This window comes from Carica papaya, chromosome 2 (assembly GCF_054855325.1).
Source record: "Carica papaya isolate Zhongbai chromosome 2, ASM5485532v1, whole genome shotgun sequence".
NCBI lineage: Eukaryota > Viridiplantae > Streptophyta > Magnoliopsida > Brassicales > Caricaceae > Carica > Carica papaya.
In genome coordinates, this window is record NC_142310.1 from 23,513,841 (window position 1) to 23,535,404 (window position 21,564).

The following is a 21,564-nucleotide window of genomic DNA, read 5'->3' on the forward strand; positions in this document are numbered from 1 at the left end:
GATTAAAAAAAATTATTTAATTAATTTTTAAAATAAAGAAATCTTGAGTTTATAATAAAAATAATTATAAAAAATATGGTTACTCTATAAAAAAAAAAAACTGAAACCCTACATTTAATGAAAATAATTTTAAAGTTTTAAATGTAAATTTTAATTATTTTTAAAAAACTAAAAAGAACAATATTTATGTTTAAATATGATAAAAGCATATTTTAATTCAATTTTTATAAAAATATATATTTTTTTTATTTTACTTGTTTAATTGTAAGACCACCCTTTCAAAATATAAAAATCAAAGTAAAAAACCGCCATAGCGGGGCTTAAATTGCACCCAAATTTTCTGTACCAGTACAATTTAATAAAATTAGGTATGAGGTAACATACACTTTAGAGCCCTAATTTTTGCCGTATGGGCATAAAAGACTCAAAAAATAAATTAAAATATATATATATATATTTTTTTTGGATTAAAAAAAGACCAGAGCATTTCTTCTTCTTCTTCCTGATTCTCCCTCACATATCCAGAAATTATTTTCAGCTCATCTGTCGTCTGTCTTTCTCCCTGTAAACTTGTTTTTGTTTCCTCCATTAATTGATTAGTTTTCTTGGAAACAAAGAAACAAAGAACAGATCAAACCCTAAATTCCGATGGATCTGGCTTCAGAGGAGCTTCAATTCCTGAGCATAACAGACATCTTGAGAGAATCCATCTCGATCCCAAAACAATCCCCTAAGACGTTCTACCTCATAACCCTAACCCTAATCTTCCCTCTCTCCTTCGCTATCTTAGCTCATTCTCTCTTCACCCACCCTCTCCTCGCCCAGCTCGATGCCTACCCCTCTCCTGATCCCGCGCATGCCCGCCATGAATGGACCCTTCTCTTAACTTTCCAGTTCTGCTACCTAATCTTCCTTTTCGCATTCTCTCTCCTCTCAACTGCTGCCGTTGTCTTTACTGTCGCTTCTCTGTATACCTCCAAACCCGTCTCCTTTTCGTCCACGATCTCTGCTATTCCCAAGGTGTTTAAGCGGCTCTTCATCACATTTCTGTGGGTCTCCCTGCTGATGCTCGCTTATAATGCCGTTTTCTTGGCTTTCCTGGTTGTTTTGGTGATCGCCATCGATCTACAGGATGTGATTTTGGCGGTTTTCTCTATGGTGGTAATATTCGTGTTGTTCTTGGGTGTTCACGTGTACATCACGGCTTTGTGGCATTTGGCGAGCGTGGTCTCGGTTTTGGAGCCGATTTACGGGTTTGCAGCGATGAAGAAGAGCTATGAGTTGTTGAAGGGTAGGATTCGGATGGCGAGCGTGCTGGTTTTCGGGTATTTGGCTATATGTTTGGTCATCGGGGGTGTTTTCGGGTCGGTTGTGGTGCACGGAGGAGACAACCATGGAGTTTTTACGAGGATTGTGGTTGGTGGTTTCTTGGTTGGGGTTCTGGTGATTGTGAATTTGGTGGGATTGTTGGTGCAGAGCGTGTTTTACTATGTATGTAAGAGCTATCATCATCAGGGAATCGACAAAGTGGCTTTGCACGATCATCTTGGTGGGTACCTTGGAGAGTATGTGCCTCTTAAGAGCAGTATTCAGATGGAGAACATGGACGTATGATGGTGCAAGCTGGAAGACGATTAGAATAGTGTAAGTTATCTGTATGTAGTTTTCAGATTTATCTCCTCCCCTTTACGGAAGGGAAATGAAAAAGAAAAGAAAGTACCTTTTGCTCTGTTTCATCAGTGTTTTTTTATTCTTCTTCATCTACTATGCATTTGTTATATATTTGTTTTTCCTGCCAACATAATGTAAGAAACCCTTTGCTTGTTTGTAATGATTATATTTGCGTTTAACATTGATGGTGAAAGTAATTGTCTAATAATGAGGTTGTCAGTTGTAGGAAGCATCTGTTGAAACGTGAGAATAGTGATGGTCAAATTACTAATCATAAAAATTCTTCATCAAAAGATTTTCTTTAATACTTAGCTGTGTCTCTACTCAAAAAATACTAAGCTATATAACATCATTCCATTGCGGTGCTAGTGAGGTAGTGGTGAATCCTTTAAAAATGTTCATAAGACATTATTATTTCCAGGAGGCAAGTAGGAAGTCAAATGGATCACAAATTAATTGATTGTAGATTTGCTTCCACTCAAGAAACTTGGATAGCTATAGAAAAAAAAAATGAATTTCATTGTTTCATTTCTACTTAATGGCCTTTTCGTCTTCTACTATCTATGTTTTTATCCAACTTTTGGACTTGATGTTTCTTTATCTATTTCATGGTTTCATTTCAGATGTATTAGAATTATTTCTGTTGAAGCTTTTAACTAAAATACTATATGAATATTTCTTTTCCAAGGAGGATATGCAGAATTTAGTAACCAAATCTTCTAATGCAATTCGTAGATTAAAGATTTCATGCTTCAGCTTGTTTTGGAATGTAATCTACTGTATTTGGCTCAATATCTAGGCAATTTTTAGTTGTAATTCTCATATCAGTCTTAGTATGCGTACTTAGAACATAATTTATGGTAGGAATTCAGCTCTCACCTCCGAAAGGTAAGAATTTAATCTATGCTCTTAAAGACTAAAAAATTATCACTTTTAACAATTCTAGTTATGCATATTAAAACTTGTATGAAAATTAGAAGAGGAATTGAAAACCATAATGAACTTAAAAGACTGAAAAACATACAACGCATTTGATAGCTTGTTGTTTTACATAAAATGGTTGAATACTCAGAATACTACCTGTACATAATACCTATTTTTTGGCAGTTCATGATTGAAAACCAAAACGAACTTAAAGATACTGAGAAACATACAATGCATTTGATAGGTTGTTGTTTTACATAAAATGATTGAATACTCAGAATACTACCTGTAGGTAATACCTATTTGTTGGCAGTTCATGATTGAAAACCAAAACGAACTTAAAAGACTGAAAAACATACAATGCATTTGATAGTTTGTTGTTTTACATAAAATGGTTGAATATTCAGAATACAACCTGTACGTAATACCTATTTGTTGGCTGGTCATGATCTATTATTTAAAATGTACAGTAGCCTAATGGTGTTTTAACAGTAAATATGAGCTTTTTTTTTTCTTTTTTATCTGGAGGGGTTATTTAAGCTTGATTCTTTTAAATTCTTACTTGTCAGAGTAATGCAATTAGTAGTCCTCTGCCATATCCATTGCTGATTGGCAATGACTGCAATTCTGTATATATGATGATGTTTATTTGGTGCTTTCGTTATGATTACAGATGGTTATGGTTTGCTTGTGTTAATTGCGTGTGTGATACAGGTGGGAAGGAATGTCTGCTTTTAGTTTCTTACTTTTGATATTAGATCTTCCGCCATAATTATCAATATTAGCTACCAAGTAACAAAGAAAGGTGCAAGGAGTTAATTTCTTCTGCATATGGTTTCTGCAAGTAACCTGTTGGTGGAATGTATCTGTGCAGGACTGAAGGTTCCTTGTTGGTATGGCGGGTGGATGAAGTCTGCAAGTACCTTCATTTTAGCCTTTTAGAAATTGAGACGTTGGCATGTTAAATGTAATTATAAATATTTTTACTCTTTGATAGGATATGTATCTTTGTGGTCTTCAATTATCAACTCTGTTTAGAGTGAAAGAGCATATATAGTCTATAGATTTTGTAACTAATTGGTTAGTGATAATGTTTCTTTGATCAGACCATGTATCTGTTTTGAAGTGGCATAATTTTCTGTAATGAACAACTATTTGTATAAACTTCCTTCGCATTTAAGAATGAGAAGCTTAGGAAAAAGAATTAATTGATAATGTTTTTGATTGTATCGCTTAAAAGAAAATTAACAGTGGCAACAATCTTTGGAATCTTTAATTATTATACAGCAACACCCTGGTTTTTCACAACACGAAAACGTTATGGCCAAGCAGGCCTGTACAATGTCATTACTGATAAATTGTAATCATGATCAGAACGGGGCTGAAGCTTACAAGAACTAAACTAATCTTCATGGATAATCTCTTAGAGTTTGCTTTTGCTTTTTGGGACACCAACTTGTGAACTCCTAGACTTTCTCTCCACCATCATTGACAGTTCCTTCACCGTCTCTTTTTGCAGTAGACGGGGTTTGCTCAGCCAAAGTCCTCCATCAACAACCAACGTTATCCCATTTATGTATTTCCCTTGTATTATCACAAACATATTTAAAACTTTCACTCAATCACTCAAACATGATAGAAAATACAATGCATAAAATAAAAGAGGCAGAAGCTACATTTAATTTTTACAATTTACTAGGCATGAAAAATGATATGAAAGCTGAAAAACAATAAGCTTTGTGAAACTGAGAAAGTATGTCGTTGCTCCTTTTCCATAGAGGCTCAAAACATCAATAGAATGCTTAAGAATCAATAGTGGGTGAAGTTTAACAAGGAGTTGTTCCCCCTACAGTTATAGCTATACTGACACCACGATCTTTTTTTTCCGGTCTTTTGGAAAAAAAAAAAAAGATTCTCCAACAATGAGGGATGACATGCGCTTTCTCCTCGGAAATGAACTCAATGATCATTTCTTGAACGCACAAAACAAGGTGGAGAAGACAAAAGGAAGCAGTTCTCTAACTTATAAAAAATGCAAAAAAAATTGGAACACTTCAAAACTAATGATATTGCACGACAAGTATAGAAGAAAAAGGATAATGCGATTGAAGAATTAAATCATACCGAGATTAGCTAACCTGCATCAGATGTAAGGTACAAAGCAGCCATTGCAATATCCCATTTCTCCCCAAACTTAAACAAAGGCATAGATCTAGCTTTGCCCACTAACTCATCAGGTCCAAGCTTACTAAGACCGGCAGTGTCCTCAATAGGACCTGGTGCAATCCCATTGACCCTAATGTCATAATCTGTTCCCCACTCCAGTGCCAAACTTCTTGTGACGCTATCCACAGCAGCCTGGTCAAAATTTGTCATTGTGAAGAAATTATAATAATTCATGAGGAAAATGGTTGAAAAACCCAAGGACCAAATAGACCAACCTTGGCAGCAGATACATGTATTTGGTACCAAGTAGCTGTATAATGTAAAGTTGCACTTATGTTAATTATTATTCCGCCACTAAATGGGTCCTTTCCTGGTCCTCCTTTCTTAAGATACTTGAGGGCCTCATGACACATAGTAAAAGTGCCGACTGCATCTATATCTATCACTGCCGAAACCAACATAATGAATCAACAATGAGCTCTCTGATTAAATATATATTCCAGGATAATGTAATAGCATAAGAAGGAACCAACGCATGATTTTATAATGTCAATATCATATTGTTTTTCAATATTGTGAATACTTCAATATACTATAATCCGGGTATATGGATTCTTTGGTGGCATTATTTACATATAGGTGAACCACTCGTTTATATGGGTCATCATGCAATTAGAAACAAACCAAAACACACCAAAATTTCTCAGAATATTACCATGGAAATAGATCTCAAGAAACATGGACATCAAGCGGAGAAGAGTTAGAAGTATACTTAGTCTAAGTTTTGAAGAACATCAATAAGGGACAAAAGTCCAAACACAAATGAATAGTTAGTATTCAACAACTCTCCATGAAATTAAGAGGAACTATACGTGACTGGTGTTCAGTTCAGAAGCTATACCTGTTCGAAATCCATTAGGGGTTAAATCTTCAGCTGGCACAAGGAAATTTCCAGCTGCAGCATTGACAAGAATGTCCAGCCGTCCAAAGTACTTAACAGTGGATTCCAAAACTCTTATTGCATCCTGTCTTTTGCGGACATCACCTTCAAAACCAATTGCCTGCAAACACAAAAAAACAATTTCAACTCTTTCTTCAGTTGACCATATGGTAATTACTGAAATTTTAAAGTCTATGAAAGGGAAAAGAAACGTCAGCAAAGGATATAAACTTCTTCACAGGAAAGCAAATAGAATATGATTATCATACTCAGCATGTCTCAAGTGAGCTTGATTGAAAATTTATTACCAATTGCTAATAAAGGATAAGCAAAGACAATCATCAACTGTTGACATAATCATTACCTATATGGAATTTCAATAAACAATCATGAAAAGTTCCAAATTCTATTGAAAATGATCCATCCCTTCATCGACATGAAACCCAGTTGCCTGTATATTCAACAAGCACCATATCGATTCTGGTTTCTTGTAAAGCTAACATTCTAGCACTTTTCCTAGGGATCGATCATTCAAGCAAATAAAAAATCCCATAACCATGCAATAAATAACAATCACGTGAATCAGAGTAAAAACCGACCACAATCGCAATTGAAACAATAAAAAAAAAAAAAAAAAAAAAAAGAGGAGAACAAAAAGAACACAAAGAAAGAAGGAAATAGGGGAGAACAGAACATTACAGAAATACCCTGGGAGCGAAGAGCTGCAACAGCTGAGTCAAGAACATTCTTGCGTCGACCCATGATGGCAATAGAGGCGCCATGTTTGCCCAACTGAAGAGCTATCTCGTAACCAACACCCGAGCCACCTCCCGTCAACAGTGCTACCTTTCCCTTCACTATATCTTCCTTAAACGGCGACTTCATTTCCTTTCTTTTCTCCTTCTCTCCTTAACCGAGTCCCAGCGAGAAAAGGGAATTGAATGCAGGAGCCGGCTTTTACTTAGCTTATAAGCCGGCTTTGTTACTCTATAATGATTTCTTCTTCATCGTGGGGGGCGAATCGTTCTATGTTCGCACGCAGGAGAGAGAGACAAGAAGAAGAAAATTATAAAATAAAAGCGCCATAGTGTAACTGGTTCTTCTCTCAAAAAAACTATAACCATTTGAAAACCTTGGGAAAAGTAAGGTCATATTTAGTAATTTGCAGTTAGTAGGTTGGGTTGGATGGAATGTATTGAGCATGAATAAGTTTTTACTATGAGATATGTATATGTTTGGGATGATTTAGTTAAAAAATAGTCCTACATCATAAACAACCATATTATATGTTTCTTTAATTGATACTAATAATAATAATGGCGATTAGTGATGGCTGCAATGAATTATTGTTGTAGTGGCGATTAGATCCCAACACTTTTGAATGCAGTAATTATTATGGTAACAATAAGTATCAATGACGATAATAGTAATAACAATAATAATAAAAATTACAAGCACAATGATTGTGACAATAATAATGATGATAGCGATAATAATGACAATAATAGTAAATACAATATTAATAATTATATAATAATTAATAATAATGATTATGAAGGTAATGGTAACAATAACAATGATAGTATTAATGATAATGTAATATAGATGATGAAAATGACAATTTTAAGAATAGCGACAGTAATAATACTATGGTAGTCATGACGACGATAATGACAATAACAATAGTTAAAATAACCATGATAACAACAAAAGTACAGGTGACAATGATAATAGGCAATTGACCAAGATAATTGTGGGTATTGTAGCCATAAGACTAGTGATAATAGGGTTTGTAGGTGAAAATAAAGATAATAACAATAGTAACAAAGGTAATAATAATAGTAATAGTGATAAAAATATTAATGGTTATGACAATGATGGCAGGGGTAGTACAACAGTAGCGGTTGGATAATGGTGATTACAACAGTAGTTTAATAGTTTTGATTTTTATATTATACAACGGAATATAAAGTTTTCTTAAATGAGAAATTAAAATTTCAAATCATCTCATGTAAAATTAGGAATCGATATGAACATAAGATAAACAACTAAACAAATTTTGGATCTTTAACAAAGTGTTTAGAATCATAAGATATCAATTTTTTTCTTCAAGTCAAGATCTTACCATGATATGTTATTTATTAAAATTTAGAGACAAAAACTCTATTAATCTATCTCTAAAATGATTTGTATTAATCTTAATAGCTAAAACTTAAAGGGAATCAAAGTATCTTATAAGTATATAGTTCTAATTACTTATTTTTTTCCTCACACTTGAAGGAAATTTTTCTTTAAGAACTTTTTTTTTAAAAAATTCAAATAGATGTGTTTCTCATACGATTCTAGTGAATAGGGTTTGCAAAAGTTTATATATTGCATTTTTATAACAAAATAGGAAGAAAAAGAGATATATATAAATTTTTAAGATATATTTTACCCATAAAATGATTCTTTGACTGTAGATTGGAGGAAAAAATCTTTTAACCTATAAGCTTTCTTACTTTTCTTAGAAAAATTAGTCATCCTTAAATTTCTTATATTCTCTTCCATGTGAAATCTAATTTTATCCTCTTAAGAAAAATGGTAAACCAATAAGCACTGTATCACTATAATAGAGGAGTACTATAACAAGTTTAGTTTCTATGTAATTTTCAATATAAAAGTTCTAAACTAATAAAATAAAGTTTGTCGGCAATAACTTGTTATTAGAAATTTTCTTCCCTATTGAGTTTATATTTAGAAAGAAAAACAAATGAATTAAATTATACTTAAACAATACTCAGGAAGAACAAACTTGAAACTTGGAAGAATCATGTAACAAGCATTGATAATGAGCCATACAACGTTAAAATTTTTAATATAAAAATAAATTTACACATAATATGATCCATTTGATACCAATGCAACATGGGTACGTAGTAAATATAATAGAACAAAAATATAAAATCAATATAATCACTAAAGATTATGAATTAAATAATTTAACTATTTAAAAATAAAGATATGCAATAGATTAATTAACATGTTACACATATATGCATCATTGTTACAGTATATTAATGAAAATATACTACGTATATTACAATTAATTTAATAAAAAATACATAATATTTAAACATAAACTCTCTTACTTTAAAAGGTAATCCTAATTTGTTATAAGTAATCTCATTTCTTGTGTGGGAATTGTGGTCCTATATGTGTACATATTAAGTGGGTGGAGTATGTGTACACTCATGGCATTGAAGACATTTCCTGCGCTGCAATGCCTACCAAGTCACTATGTATGGTGGTCTAATCGTTGTCCGATGACAAAATCCCCCATCCCATAATAATTGAAAATAATATACGCAACTACTTGGTGGTGTCTATAAAATAAAATAACATTATAATGAAGGCATTGAAAGTTGGTATTTTACCTAACTTTTTACTCTATTGTTTGTCTTTTTTTTTTTTTTTTAAATAAACTAAATCTGTATCCTACAGCCAATTATAATTTTTTAAAAATTAGTTATATAGTATGTATATATTTTATATAATTAAAATATTATATTATAATTTTAAAAATTAATTTTTAAAATATGCACAATTACACTAAAATAAAAATATAAAAAAAAAACACAATTTTTTTACAAAATTCGACAGTATGCTTATATTTATGGGTAAGACCAAATCTATTTATATATAAATTAGTAAAATTTTTTTTAAACAAATTTTTTTTAAGATATTTTTTCACATAAAATATCAACTATAATAAATATAAACTATCCATCATAATATAAATAAATATCACCAAAATTTAAGTAACATCAATAAATATATTATATTTTATTTGATTAAAAATAAAATATTATTTTTATATTTAAAAATATAATATATAATTAGTAATCAAACAAAAAATTTGATAAATTTTTATTTTGAATCACGGTCAAGCAATATGTGGCATGAAACTAAGGTGGATAAAATAGAAATTTATTTTTCTTATAAATAAAAATTTTAAAGTTTCTACGGCTATTGAGGAAAATATATAATTGGAGACAGATGGGAAAGGGTAAACTACGATTGAATGGCAAGAAAATATTGATAAAAAGACAATTGGAAAATAAGTGATGAAATATTTTCTTAATCAATAAATGAATTCTTCCAACTTCAAAAAAAATAAAAAAATAAAAAAAATCATTCAACTAAAGCATATTCTATTTAGGAGGATATTCTCCATCAATTTTTTGGGACACGTATTTATTTAATATATACATATACAGACACCCACGTATATATGTCATATATATATATATATATATGCGAGACCCGAAAAACCACTAGATTTTTTTTTTCCAAAAAAATAATAAAATATTCATTAACTTTTAGGACCAATATAATATAAAAGATTAAAATAAATTTTGTTCACTTATCATTTATTTTTATTCAAATTACTTTCCTACTCTGCTTTAAAGTTTTAAATTATTTTATGTACTGCTTAAAACTTTTTATATTAACTTATAAAAATTCATCAAATTAAAAATATCATTTTCAATCTCTTCTTCTTCCTTCTCCCCCACCCCCCCAAATTCAAAATCCATCAAATCTAATAATAATCAAGAAATCTTACCTCCTCATTCATGGTTTCTCTGCAACTTTCTCTCTCTCTAGTCAACCCAATCTCTCTTGCCAAAATCAACACTCACCCAAGCTTTCCCAAACAAATTACTCACCTTGCCATACCCTAAACCACTACTCACCAAATGCTCATCTCTGCTAACCACATTAACTCGTCACCATGATCACGAACTAACAGACTCAGTACTCGAACGAGAAGAGGTCAAGATGAGAGTCTTTCAATGCCAATTGCTAAAATCTGGAAAAAAATTTAAGGTAGCGATAATGGAAGGCTTATTAAACCCCTTGGATTCCCATCTCTGATAGAAGAAACAAATTCAACCGACTGAAACAAATTTAACCAACTCAACATAAAAGTTAAAGGCGGTGGTCCAGTCAACAATCATTAATAGAATTAATTGTAGTTAAATATTAATCGATTGTAATCAATTTAATTACACATTCTGTATAAATACCCAAAATCCAAAACTCTTTTTTTTTTTTAAATTAACCCCAATGTATTCTCTCTCTCTCTCTTTAAAAGGACACATCTAGGAACTCTTTCGAGTGTAAATCAGTGATTGCATTTTTTCCAAAATTTGTGAACTTTGTTGCTGATCTTGAATACAAAATCATTTGATATGGTACCAAAGCTGAAAGAACCAGTAAGACTCTGAAAATTTTTTGGTATCAACGCCTAGAATAAACCCTAAGTTTTCAAAGATTTTTTTCGGCCGATCATCTCTTATTACTTTCAACATCAATTGAGGTATCAGTTGAAGATGGCCGCTTCTGATTCGACAAAATCCGATGACTCGTTGACAAATCCCTTCTATATACATCCAAGTGAAAGTCCAGCTCTCCAACTCACATCTACCGTGCTCACTGATGACAACTTTCACTCATGGTCTAGGGCGTGAGGATAGCTCTAATCACTAAGAACAAGCTAAAATTTATGGATCGATCAATACAGAGTCCGAGCAAGGATGATCCTACATATGAGGCATGGGAGCGATGCAACACAATAGTGCTTTCATGGATACTTCAGTCTTTGTCACCGTGGATTGCTTAGAGTGTGTTGTGGATCGATCAAGCTAAAGATCTTTGAAAAGTTCTGCACACTAGATTTGCTCAAAAAGATGCTGTCAGAATCTCCAACTTACGAGAAAAAGGGTACTCACTAAAGTAAGGTGTATCTTCGGTTACTCAGTACTTTACCAAATTAAGGATTCTTTGGGATGAAATGATGAACTTGAGGCCTGTGCCAACCTATAAGTGCCAACCAGTGTGTACCTGTGATGTTCTTCCCACTATCAATAATTACGCAGAACAAGATCATACTATTAGGATATTGAAAGGTCTAAATGAAAACTTTAATATAGTGAAATCACAATTTTTTGATGCAAGATCCCCTGACAGACATCAACAAAGTGTTTGTGTCATGAACCACATCCCGTCTTATAGGGTAATGACCGGAGTATATTTTTTTAAATCATATAGACTCGAACTAAGTAAAATAACTTAATTTTATTAATAATAAAAAACTCACAAAAGTGTTATATCTCATAAATATAAAACATAAACATATGCACGAGACTTTAAATTTTCTTACTTATATTACTAAACAAAAATACGAAATAGTAATCTTAATATCAGAGTTTAGAATCTATACAACGGTATCTTCTGTATCTAGAAGGTGATAGGAGGAGTAAGATAAAATATCCCAATAAATAATATTATGAAATCACAACATAGTACATGTAATATATAGTTTCTTTACACGCAACAGAACATATATTATATAATCTTTTCAAAACAGATACGAATCAGAAAACAAAGTACAAATCATAAAACAGATGCATGTTGTATACTTCATCACTATTATGGAGGATCAATCACTTACTATACATTTTGCATAGGCACAGATACTTATCACTGGTTTTTCATGTACCCGAACACGGAACGACATACATGAGTACCTTGAAACACTACTACCCCCCAAACACGAAACAGTTAGGGCACGTAGATCAGATTGTTTCCCTATATACCCGAACACAGAACGGTTATGTATGGGTACACATTTATTACTTCGCCAATACACCCAAACACGAAACGGTTATGTACGGCCAGATTAAAACCTAGCATAATGCAGGTGCTTTTGGATAACATTTTTCCATAATAAGTGATGCACACTTATCAAAATTACATTTCAGAAACACAAAGCAAAATAACATTTATAACGAAGTAAAACTTTAACAAATACATAAGATAAATTAAATATGTGCATATTTTTACACTGAAAATACGTAAAATACTTCAAAACTACATAATCTATAAACTCATAATATCCACTTATCTTAGGTTTTTTAGCAGTCATAGTCTTAATTCCGATAGAATTTCAGCTTTATTTATTAAAAAATTTGGCAGAGTTTTGAAATGATTTTTGGTCACTTTCTTGACTCAAAAATATTCAACACAATACTTAAAAATTAATTCCAAAAATTAAAGAGAAACCGAACTTCGAAACTTAAGAAAAAGCTTACATTTCTAACAGTCTATAGCTTCATTTTGATCATGAGCCTTATTATTCTTCTCTTCCTCTTTCTTTGCTCTCACAAATTTAACAAAGTTTTTCTAAGGTTTTTATCTAAAACCTCAAAATACTCTCAAATATCACACGCTTCGTACTCCCTCTTCCTCCTTCACCTCTATGGTTCTTACTATTTTTCTCTTATTCAGAATGTCTCTTCCTCCATTCTCCTATCCCCAATTTATAGGAGTGGGGAGCTACGAGGGAAAAGTTCTCACCATTCTGTTGAACTATTTCATTTAAAAATTGTCATATTTCATCATATCACTTAATTTAAAAAGTTATCACTCTTCAAATGTTGTTTTACCTAAAATACCTTTTAACATGTCACTTCATTTAAAAGGTTACCACTTTTCATATATTGTTTTATCTAAAAGATTTTATCTAAAAGACCTTTTCACATGTCACTTCATTTAAAAAGTTACTACTTTTCACATACCATTTCATATAAATGTTGTCATTTTTCGTTATGTCATTTTGTCTAATAGTTATCACTTTTCATTATACCACGTCATTTAAAATATTCTCACATTTTCTCATGTCTCTTCATGTTTATTCTAGCTCCTTCATCCTTATCTATTATTTTTCCGTTTGACTCTACACTATGTTCTTAACCTAATTATATATTTTCAAATACATGCAAAGCTAACTTAAATATATCAAATATAAGACATTAACTCGGAGGTATTTTCAAATTATCACAGTTTGGCTTAGTAATCCAGCATGAGAGAACCATAAGTGTAGGAGTTCAACAATATGAACTAAACATACTATACACAAATAAAGGTGTTGTCACTCAAACACCCGAGGGAAGAAGCACATTTAATACCTTTAACAGTGTGAAAAGGATCCCTGAAATGGAAATATGAGTGGAAATAACAAACGTGCAAGCTGCACATACCGTGGACTACTTGGACACACTGTGGATAAGTGCTACAAAAAACATGGATACCTGTCTGGCTATAAACCTAAGCAAAAAAACTACCCAAGTGCAAATCAATTAAGCACAATTACACATGATCTCAAAATGGATAAAAGCAGTAATGGTGGAGATTTCCATCTTGAATTTGAAAACCAATGCAATGTATAAGAAGTTGTGCTTTTTTCATTCACCATGGACCAGTACAACAAGATCTTTTCCATCATCCAGTCTAATGTACCAACACAGAATACAATTCATCAATTGAGAATCAATAGCTTCATAGCAAATTTTAAGCCTTCATCAGAACAAGGTAACATCTGTTCACCTTCTTCCAATATACAAAATAATAAAGTGGATGATTGGATTATTGATTCAGGGGAAACAGACCATATAATAAGTTCCCTTGAGTTATTTTATTCCTATAGATCTATCAGTAATCTGTCTATAAAATTATCTAACTCTCAAACAGTGCATGTTACTTAGATTAATAATGTACACCTCACACCAAACTTTATACTTTATGATGCTCTTTATGTTCCGCAATTTTTAATAAACCTTATCTCTATTAGTCGTTTGTTGTGTAATTCTACATATTCTTTAACGTTCAACAAAAGTTGTTGTTTGATTCAAGAAATTCAGAGTTCGAAGATGGTTGGTTCAGCTAAGCAAATACATGGGCTATATCGTCTCCAAAATTCAAAGGATACTTTTACTCCAACTATTAGTTCAATTGTTAAACATAGTCATATGACTCATTGTGAAACTGTTTAAACCATTAGGTATTTTCGGTTTGGCCATCCCTCTTTGCCCAGATTACAAATGTTGTAAAAACTTGATAATTCCATTGTTCCTTACTTTTCACTGTCATGTGATACATGCCATTATGTAAGACAAAAAAGTTTATCATTTCTAATAAGCAATTATGTTTCTAAAAATATTTTTGACTTGATACACCTTGACATTTGGGGTCCATTTTCTATTGCTTCCCTATATGGATACCACTACTTTTTAACCATTGTTGATGATAGAAATCGGTATATCTGGATATTTCCCATGAAATTAAAGACAGAGATATGCAAGATCCTTACCAATTATCTCTCATTTGTAGAAACTCAGTTTAACAAAAAGATAAATGCATAAGAACTGATAATGGAATTGAGTTCAACATACCAGATTTTTTTATGCAGAAAAAATGACTATTCATCAAGTTTTCTGTTCATATACACCACAATAAAATGGTGTGATTGAAAGAAAGCATCAGCACATCCTAAATATAGCAAGATCTTTAAAGTTCCAAGCTTGCTTACCAACAAAACTCTGGGTAGACAGCGTACTACATACAATGTACCTCATTAACAGATTACCCAAACCTGTCATCGATAATAAAACCCCTTTTGAAATCCTATTCAACACCATTCCTAAATTTACTCACCTAAAAGTATTAGGTTGTCTATGTTATGCATCTACACACAATGTAGTGACATGGAACTTAAAAGAAAATAAATTATAAGTAAGTGCAGAAGCGAAATAATAGTGTTAGGGTTTACATTTCTCACACAATAATTCAGAATACCCAATAAGCTTACGGGAATGACCCTTCAAAAAGAATAACAAATAACTAAATAAATAAAAAGAAAGTAAACAACTGAACATTCTATTCACAACCCTCTTGTGGATCGGGATCTAGATCTTGGTTTTCTTAATTTGAAATAGTTAATGAAAGAGTGAGCTATACTACCCCAGTAAGAATGTCACACTACTCATCGATACATAAATGAATGTTGGTAAAAATCATAAAAACAGGTAATAGAGCTCTTAATTTAAGTAAATTCATTTATCATAAATAAAATAATTCATTGTACACTTACTGTAGCAAATTTTCCAAAGCTGACTTATGGAGGCGATAACACAACAGTATCATAATCTCATATTCAATTAATCAAAGCAACATCTTTCTCATTTATCAGCTTACTAGTATTCATGAGGGTTTATAGGGATGTCCCCACTACGCGTGAACTATTTTTTAATATTTTCAACTAACAGGCCATCCCCATACCCTGTCTGGTATGAGTGCCAAAAAATATTATCCCTCAATACCCCGTCCTGTACGAGGGTGAAACGAGTCGTCCTCATACCCCGTCATATATGAGTGCTAAATTACCAACCCTTGATACCCTATCCAGAATGAGGCAACGTTCATGGTAGGATTCCCTATGTACATGGTCCGTCCACCATCTCTCAAGATATCTAGTAAGGTTACCATTCATCCTTTCACTTAATTAAACAATCTCTTGTTTACCTTTAACTTTCAGTTTCCCAATTTTAACTATAAATCATGTAAAACTTGCAATACATGCATCAAAGAAATACAATTGAGTTATCATACTAATTTCAGTGTATTATGATGCATTCAAACTGTAAAATCAATCAATCAATTAAACATGACAAACAGTAATAAATAACCGGTTCTAGCTCCATTATTAACCAGTAATTAATTATGGATATTTCCTAATTTGTACAAAAGATCATATTATTTATAATTAAACTTCAATTCCATAAAAAGAAATAGGGTGAGAGATTCTAAATCAAATCGATGTTTAAAATGCTAAGCTTTCAGCTGTGCTTACTAAAGGTCCCCGGATTCCCTGAAGTTTTTATCAGAGATTAAAACACATTTTAAGTACCTAGAAATAGCCTCCAAAAACCCAGAATCGGTGTTAAAAAAACTTTTCGGCTGATTTCGGTAAGTTTTGTACTCATTCTTGCAAGAAAACATGTTAAGAGGTCTTGTTTAGCTGAAAAAAGTCAAAAAACAGAAGCTTACCGACAGCAGGGGTTTCCGGTGCTGCGGCTCTGCTAGCTCACCTTCGCGGTTGGGGATTTTTCTTCGGTCAACCTGTGAAAAATAAAATTGTAAATGCAATGGTGAAAAAATTGTACGAAACAGGAATCAAAAAGGGTCTCATTGGATGCAGTTTTTAATTTTTTCTACGGCGGCGCCGCTGGGTTTTTTCTGCGGTTTCTGGTTCATCCGTCAGTCCTTTTGCTCCGATTTGGCAATGGGAATGTTCAAAATCGAATTTTTAAAAAATAAATTTTTTTATGTCTTTTGGCGGTCGGAGGTGGCTCTAGCATGACGACAGGCAGAGATCGGCTCCCTTCCCGGTGACTGGTTCTTCTTCTTCGGTGGAAAAGTCTGGTGGCTAGGGTTAGAGTTTAGTGTGAAGTGAAGTATTTTTATTCATCTCTAATTAATCTAGGTCGTCTATCGCGTTTGATCTGGACCGTCCGGTTGCATTTAAATAGAAAATGAATCTAGATCATTTATCACAATTTGATCTGAATCGTACAATTGCGTTTAAAGAGGAATGAATCTGAGCTGTTCATCGCATTTAATCGCGATCGTCCGATCGTGCTTGAGAAAAAAATGGATCCAGACCGTCCACGCGTGCGAGAACAAATCTGGATCGTCCGATCGCAGGAACGTGGGTCGCCAGCGTGGCCTCCTACGTGGCACTACATCAGCGTGTCTCGCCAGGCGGCGTGCTCCGATTCGTCGAGGTTGTTGACTGGGCCATCCTATGTGGCACACCTTTTTTAAATTGCGTTTTGACTTCCAGTTTTTAATTTCTCTTTGAAAACACCTCCAAAACCCAAAATTTTACCCATTTTTCCCCAAAATTATTTTCAATTTCATCCTCCCCAAAATTATTTTCAATTTCATCCTCTACCTGTTTTTTCATAATTTTTATATTAAATAAAAATTCATAAATTAAAAAATTAAATTTTATACATTAATTTTAATTTAAAAAAAATTAATTAAGTGTATTACAACTCTCCTCCGTTTAAAAAAAAATTTGGTCCCTCACATTTGTCTCCCTCCGATTCAATCAAACAGTTGGGGATACTGGGCTCTGAAGTCTGCTTTTAGCTCCCATGTGGTATCTCCCTATATGTGATTTTGCTATAAGACCTTAACGAAGGGAATTTTCTGGTTGCAAAGTACTCTGCACTTTCAATCTGCAATACCCACTGGTATCTCCTCATAGGACAGATCCTCCTAGAGCAAAAGGGGCTCATAGGCCAAGACGTGAGAGGGGTCCGAGTTGTACTTGCGTAGCATGGACACACAGAACACATTATGGACCCTGGATAGTTCTGAGGCAGTGTCAGTCTGTAAACAACGACGCCAATTCTGTTTAAAATTTCAAATAACCCAATAAATCAGGAATTTAGTTTTTTCCTCTAGCCAAACCTAGTGATTCTTTTGAAAGGAGTGATCTTAATGAGCACCTGATCACCTTTCTTAAATTCCAAATCCCTCCTCTAGGTATCCACATAACTTTATCGCTTGTTCTGAGCCGTCTGAATGTTCTTCCTGATATTAACTATTTTGGCTGTAGTCTCATCTAGAAGATCTGAACCAAATAATTTTCTATCACTCACTTTTTCCTAACAGATCGGTGATTTGCATGGATGGCCATACAACGCCTCGTATGGAGTCATGCCAATACTTGCTTGGTAGTTGTTATTGTAGGCAAACTCTATTATGGGGTAAATGATCATTTCAATGATCTCTGAAGTTAAGAACACAAGCTCAAAGTATATCTTTTAGTGTGCGGATTATCTTTTCTGATTGTCCATCGGTCTGAGGGTAGAATGCAGTCTAAAGGACAGTTTCATTCCCATGGCTTGCTAAAAACTATACCAAAATTGAGAAGTGAACCTGAGGTCCCTGTTAGACACTACTGTCACTGACACTCCATGTAACCTGACTATATCCTGGATATACGTTCTTGCTATCTTGTTCAAGAGGTCGGTCATCCTGATGGCTAAGAAGTGGGAAGACTTGGTGAACTAGTCAACAATTACACAAATGGTATTATGTCTCGAGCGTGCCGTAAGCAATCCTATCACGAAATCTATTATGATATGTTCCTACTTCCACTCCAGAATTGCTAATGGCTGAAGTAGCCCGTCTGGGCATTGATGTTCTGCTTTGATTTGCTGAAATACCAAACACTTGGAAATAAAGTTGCTCACATCTCTTTTCATCCCGTTCCATCAAAATTCGGGCCCATACTTTGATATATCTTAGTACTTTCAAGATGCATTATAAACTTTGAGCTATGAGCCTATATTATGATGTCCCTTTTCAACTCACTGTCACCTGGGACATACATCTTGTCCTGAAATCTAAGCAACCCATCGGTAGAGACTTAAAATTTTGAATTAACTCCCTATTCTACATCTTTCTTGAGGGCTGTTAGGGTGGAATCAGCAAACTAAGCTTCCTTTATTCTCTGGATTAACTCGGGTTAAACAGTCATGTGAGCTAAACAGGTAACTCTCTTAAGGTCCTGAAGTCAGACCTGTTGTGCGGCCCCTATTGCCCTGCATTTTGAAACCATTAGGTAAGCTAATATACCTGTACTTTTTCTGCTGAATGCATCGGCTACCATGTTACCCTTTACTCGGGTGATATAAGATATTGCAATCATAGTCCTTGAGAAGATTTATCTATCTTCTCTGACTCATGTTTAGATCCTTTTGAGTGAATATTTATTTCAAGCTCTTATAGTCGGTATAGATCTGAAAGGTCTCCCCATACAAGTAATGACACCAAATCTTTCAATGCGTGGATAATCACGACAAGTTCCAAGTCATGGGTGGGGTAATTTTTCTCATAACTCTTCAACTGCCTGGACCCATAGACTATGACCTTTCCATACTGCATCAGAACACAACCCAACCCCAAGTATGAGGCATTACTACAAACTATATATCTATCTGTCCCGCTCGGTAAGGCCAATACAGGTGCGATAGTCAATCGCTTCTTTAGTTCTGAAAAACTTCTTTTACAGTCCTCGTTCCACTCGAACTTGGCGTTCTTCTTTGTGAGCCGAGTCAAAGGAGCAGCTAGACTAGAAAATTTATCCATAAACCTGCGGTAATAACCTGTCATTTTCAGAAAGCTACGAATCTCATTGACCGATGTTAATTTTTCCCAACTGAGCACTGCCTCAACTTTTTCAGGATTTACTAACATTTCATCCATTGATATGATGTGCCCTAGGAAGGTAGTCTACTTGAGCCAGAACCCACACTTACTCAGCTTTGCATATAACTTCTTTTTTCTAAAAACCTGTAAAACTTAAGTCAAATGGTGAGCATGCTCTTCTTTGCTTTTTGAATAGACCAGGATATCATCGATAAATACAATGACTAATTGATCTAGGAATTATCTGAAATTTCTGTTCATCAAATCCATGAAGATGGCTAGTGCGTTGGTTAGTCGAAATGACATGATTAGGAATTTATAGTGTCCGTACTTGGTTCGAAAAGCTATTTTAGGAATGTCTTCTGCCCTGATCTTTACCTTATGGTAACTTGAACACAAATCTATTCTGAAGAAGTTCTGGGCACCCTGCAGCTGATCGAAAAGGTCATCGATCCTAGAGAGGGGGTACTTGTTCTTAATCGTGACCCTGTTCAGTCCTCTATAATCAATACATAACCTTAACGTCCCATCCCTCTTCCTTGCAAATGTGATTCCGGCACCTCAAGAGGGCACACAATATCGGATGAATCCACTATCCTGCAATTCATTGATCTGTTTCCTCAACTCCTCCATCTCAACACGACTCATGCGGTAAGGGGCAACCGAAATAGGCTGGGTGCTTGGCTGAAGATCTATGGTGAATTCAACTTCTCTGTCCAATGGCAGTCCAGGTAATTTATCTGAGAACACATCCAGGAAGTCTCAGACTACCAGAATCTCTTGAATACAAATTTCTTTCTTGGGTTTGCCTAGTTAAAGAAAACAATCGGGTTAAAGCATTTGATAATAGAAAAATTTGCCATGAGGGAATAAATGTTAAACAATTTTATTAGTAAATGATTCATCATTAAGAGGGTTAAATATTAGTAAATGATTCATCATTAGTAAATGATTCATGAAAATAATCTACGGTGACATGATACGCAGCTAGCCAGTTCATTACTAGGATTACATTAAAGTCCCCCGTGTTAATCTCTATTAGGTTTACACTCAATTTTCTATCTGTTATATTTATGACACAGACTCTGTATATAACCTTCCCCAGTAGTGTCCTACTCTTAAGAATAGATACAAATAACACAGAATCAAGTTTTATAAGTAATAAATTCAAGTTTGATGCAAAATCATGTGAAACAAATGAATGTGAGGCACCAGTATTAATCCAAACATGTGCAAAATAATTACAGATAGTTTACGTATCATGTATCAAGTCTGGATTAGCTTCTGCATCATGCCGAGTGAGGTTGTAAGCCCTGCCCTGAATAGGAGGTTTGACCTGGTTCTGATTCCTCAGGCACTTCCTCGCGTAATGTTAGGCACTTCCACATATGCGGCATGTATTGTTGAGGCGATAGCAGAGTCGATCCCTATGATCCTTGCCACAGTGTTGGCAAGTCCTGCCGTGTCTTTTTGTTGGAATCTGAGGAGGAGCCTGAGTCGTTGGCCTAGGTCTCTTATTCTGCTAAACAGATGCAGTAAGTGCTGGTCTGCAATGTGAAATCAGGGGCCTGAAGTTCCCTACTGCTGGAGAAAAAATGCGAAGGTTCATCTATACTAGTTGTGCTTTGACCAGAACAGTCGAGTAAGTACTAAGCTCGAATACATACAACTGTTATATGATCTCAGAACAGAGACCCCACTCGAACTTTCTTGTCTTTCTACCTTCATCCATCATGCTCTCAGGGGAATACCAGCCC

General features: G+C 33.9%; 2 protein-coding genes across 4 annotated transcripts; one reads left to right on the forward strand and one right to left on the reverse strand.

The window, feature by feature from the left end:
- The first annotated feature begins 462 nt into the window (after window positions 1-462).
- On the forward strand, window positions 463-3,810 carry LOC110817383 (polyadenylate-binding protein 1-B-binding protein). Of its 2 annotated transcripts, none has more exons than XM_022045883.2 (2): window positions 463-1,644; window positions 3,470-3,810. In XM_022045883.2, exon 1 carries the CDS (start codon window positions 649-651, stop codon window positions 1,612-1,614), a length of 966 nt encoding a protein of 321 aa, XP_021901575.1. In that variant the 5' UTR covers window positions 463-648; the 3' UTR covers window positions 1,615-1,644; window positions 3,470-3,810. The 2 variants fall into 2 exon arrangements, with proteins under 2 accessions (XP_021901575.1, XP_021901576.1); XM_022045884.2 differs by lacking the exon at window positions 3,470-3,810 and adding an exon at window positions 3,310-3,463.
- A 47-nt stretch (window positions 3,811-3,857) lies between these two features.
- LOC110817384 (peroxisomal 2,4-dienoyl-CoA reductase [(3E)-enoyl-CoA-producing]-like) lies at window positions 3,858-6,815 on the reverse strand. 2 transcript variants are annotated; one of them, XM_022045885.2, is made up of 5 exons: window positions 6,401-6,815; window positions 5,663-5,822; window positions 5,037-5,206; window positions 4,734-4,953; window positions 3,858-4,179 (listed from the first exon to the last, which is right to left on the reverse strand). In XM_022045885.2, exons 1-5 carry the CDS (start codon window positions 6,584-6,586, stop codon window positions 4,019-4,021), a joined length of 897 nt encoding a protein of 298 aa, XP_021901577.1. In that variant the 5' UTR covers window positions 6,587-6,815; the 3' UTR covers window positions 3,858-4,018. The 2 variants fall into 2 exon arrangements, with proteins under 2 accessions (XP_021901577.1, XP_021901578.1); XM_022045886.2 differs by having other exon boundaries at window positions 4,720-4,953.
- Window positions 6,816-21,564: the final 14,749 nt, after the last annotated feature.

What these genes read in the sequence shown, in the direction of transcription:
- LOC110817384 (XM_022045885.2), bottom strand. Translation starts at nt 6,586, where the DNA reads ATGAAGTCGCCGTTTAAGGAAGATATAGTGAAGGGAAAGGTAGCACTG. An exon ending in TTCGCTCCCAGGGTATTTCT is followed by an intron (nt 5,823 to 6,400) that starts GTAATGTTCTGT and finishes TTGTGTTTGCAG; the next exon opens with GCAATTGGTTTTGAAGGTGA. An exon ending in TACATGTATCTGCTGCCAAG is followed by an intron (nt 4,954 to 5,036) that starts GTTGGTCTATTT and finishes AATTTTGACCAG; the next exon opens with GCTGCTGTGGATAGCGTCAC.
- LOC110817383 (XM_022045883.2), top strand. Translation starts at nt 649, where the DNA reads ATGGATCTGGCTTCAGAGGAGCTTCAATTCCTGAGCATAACAGACATC.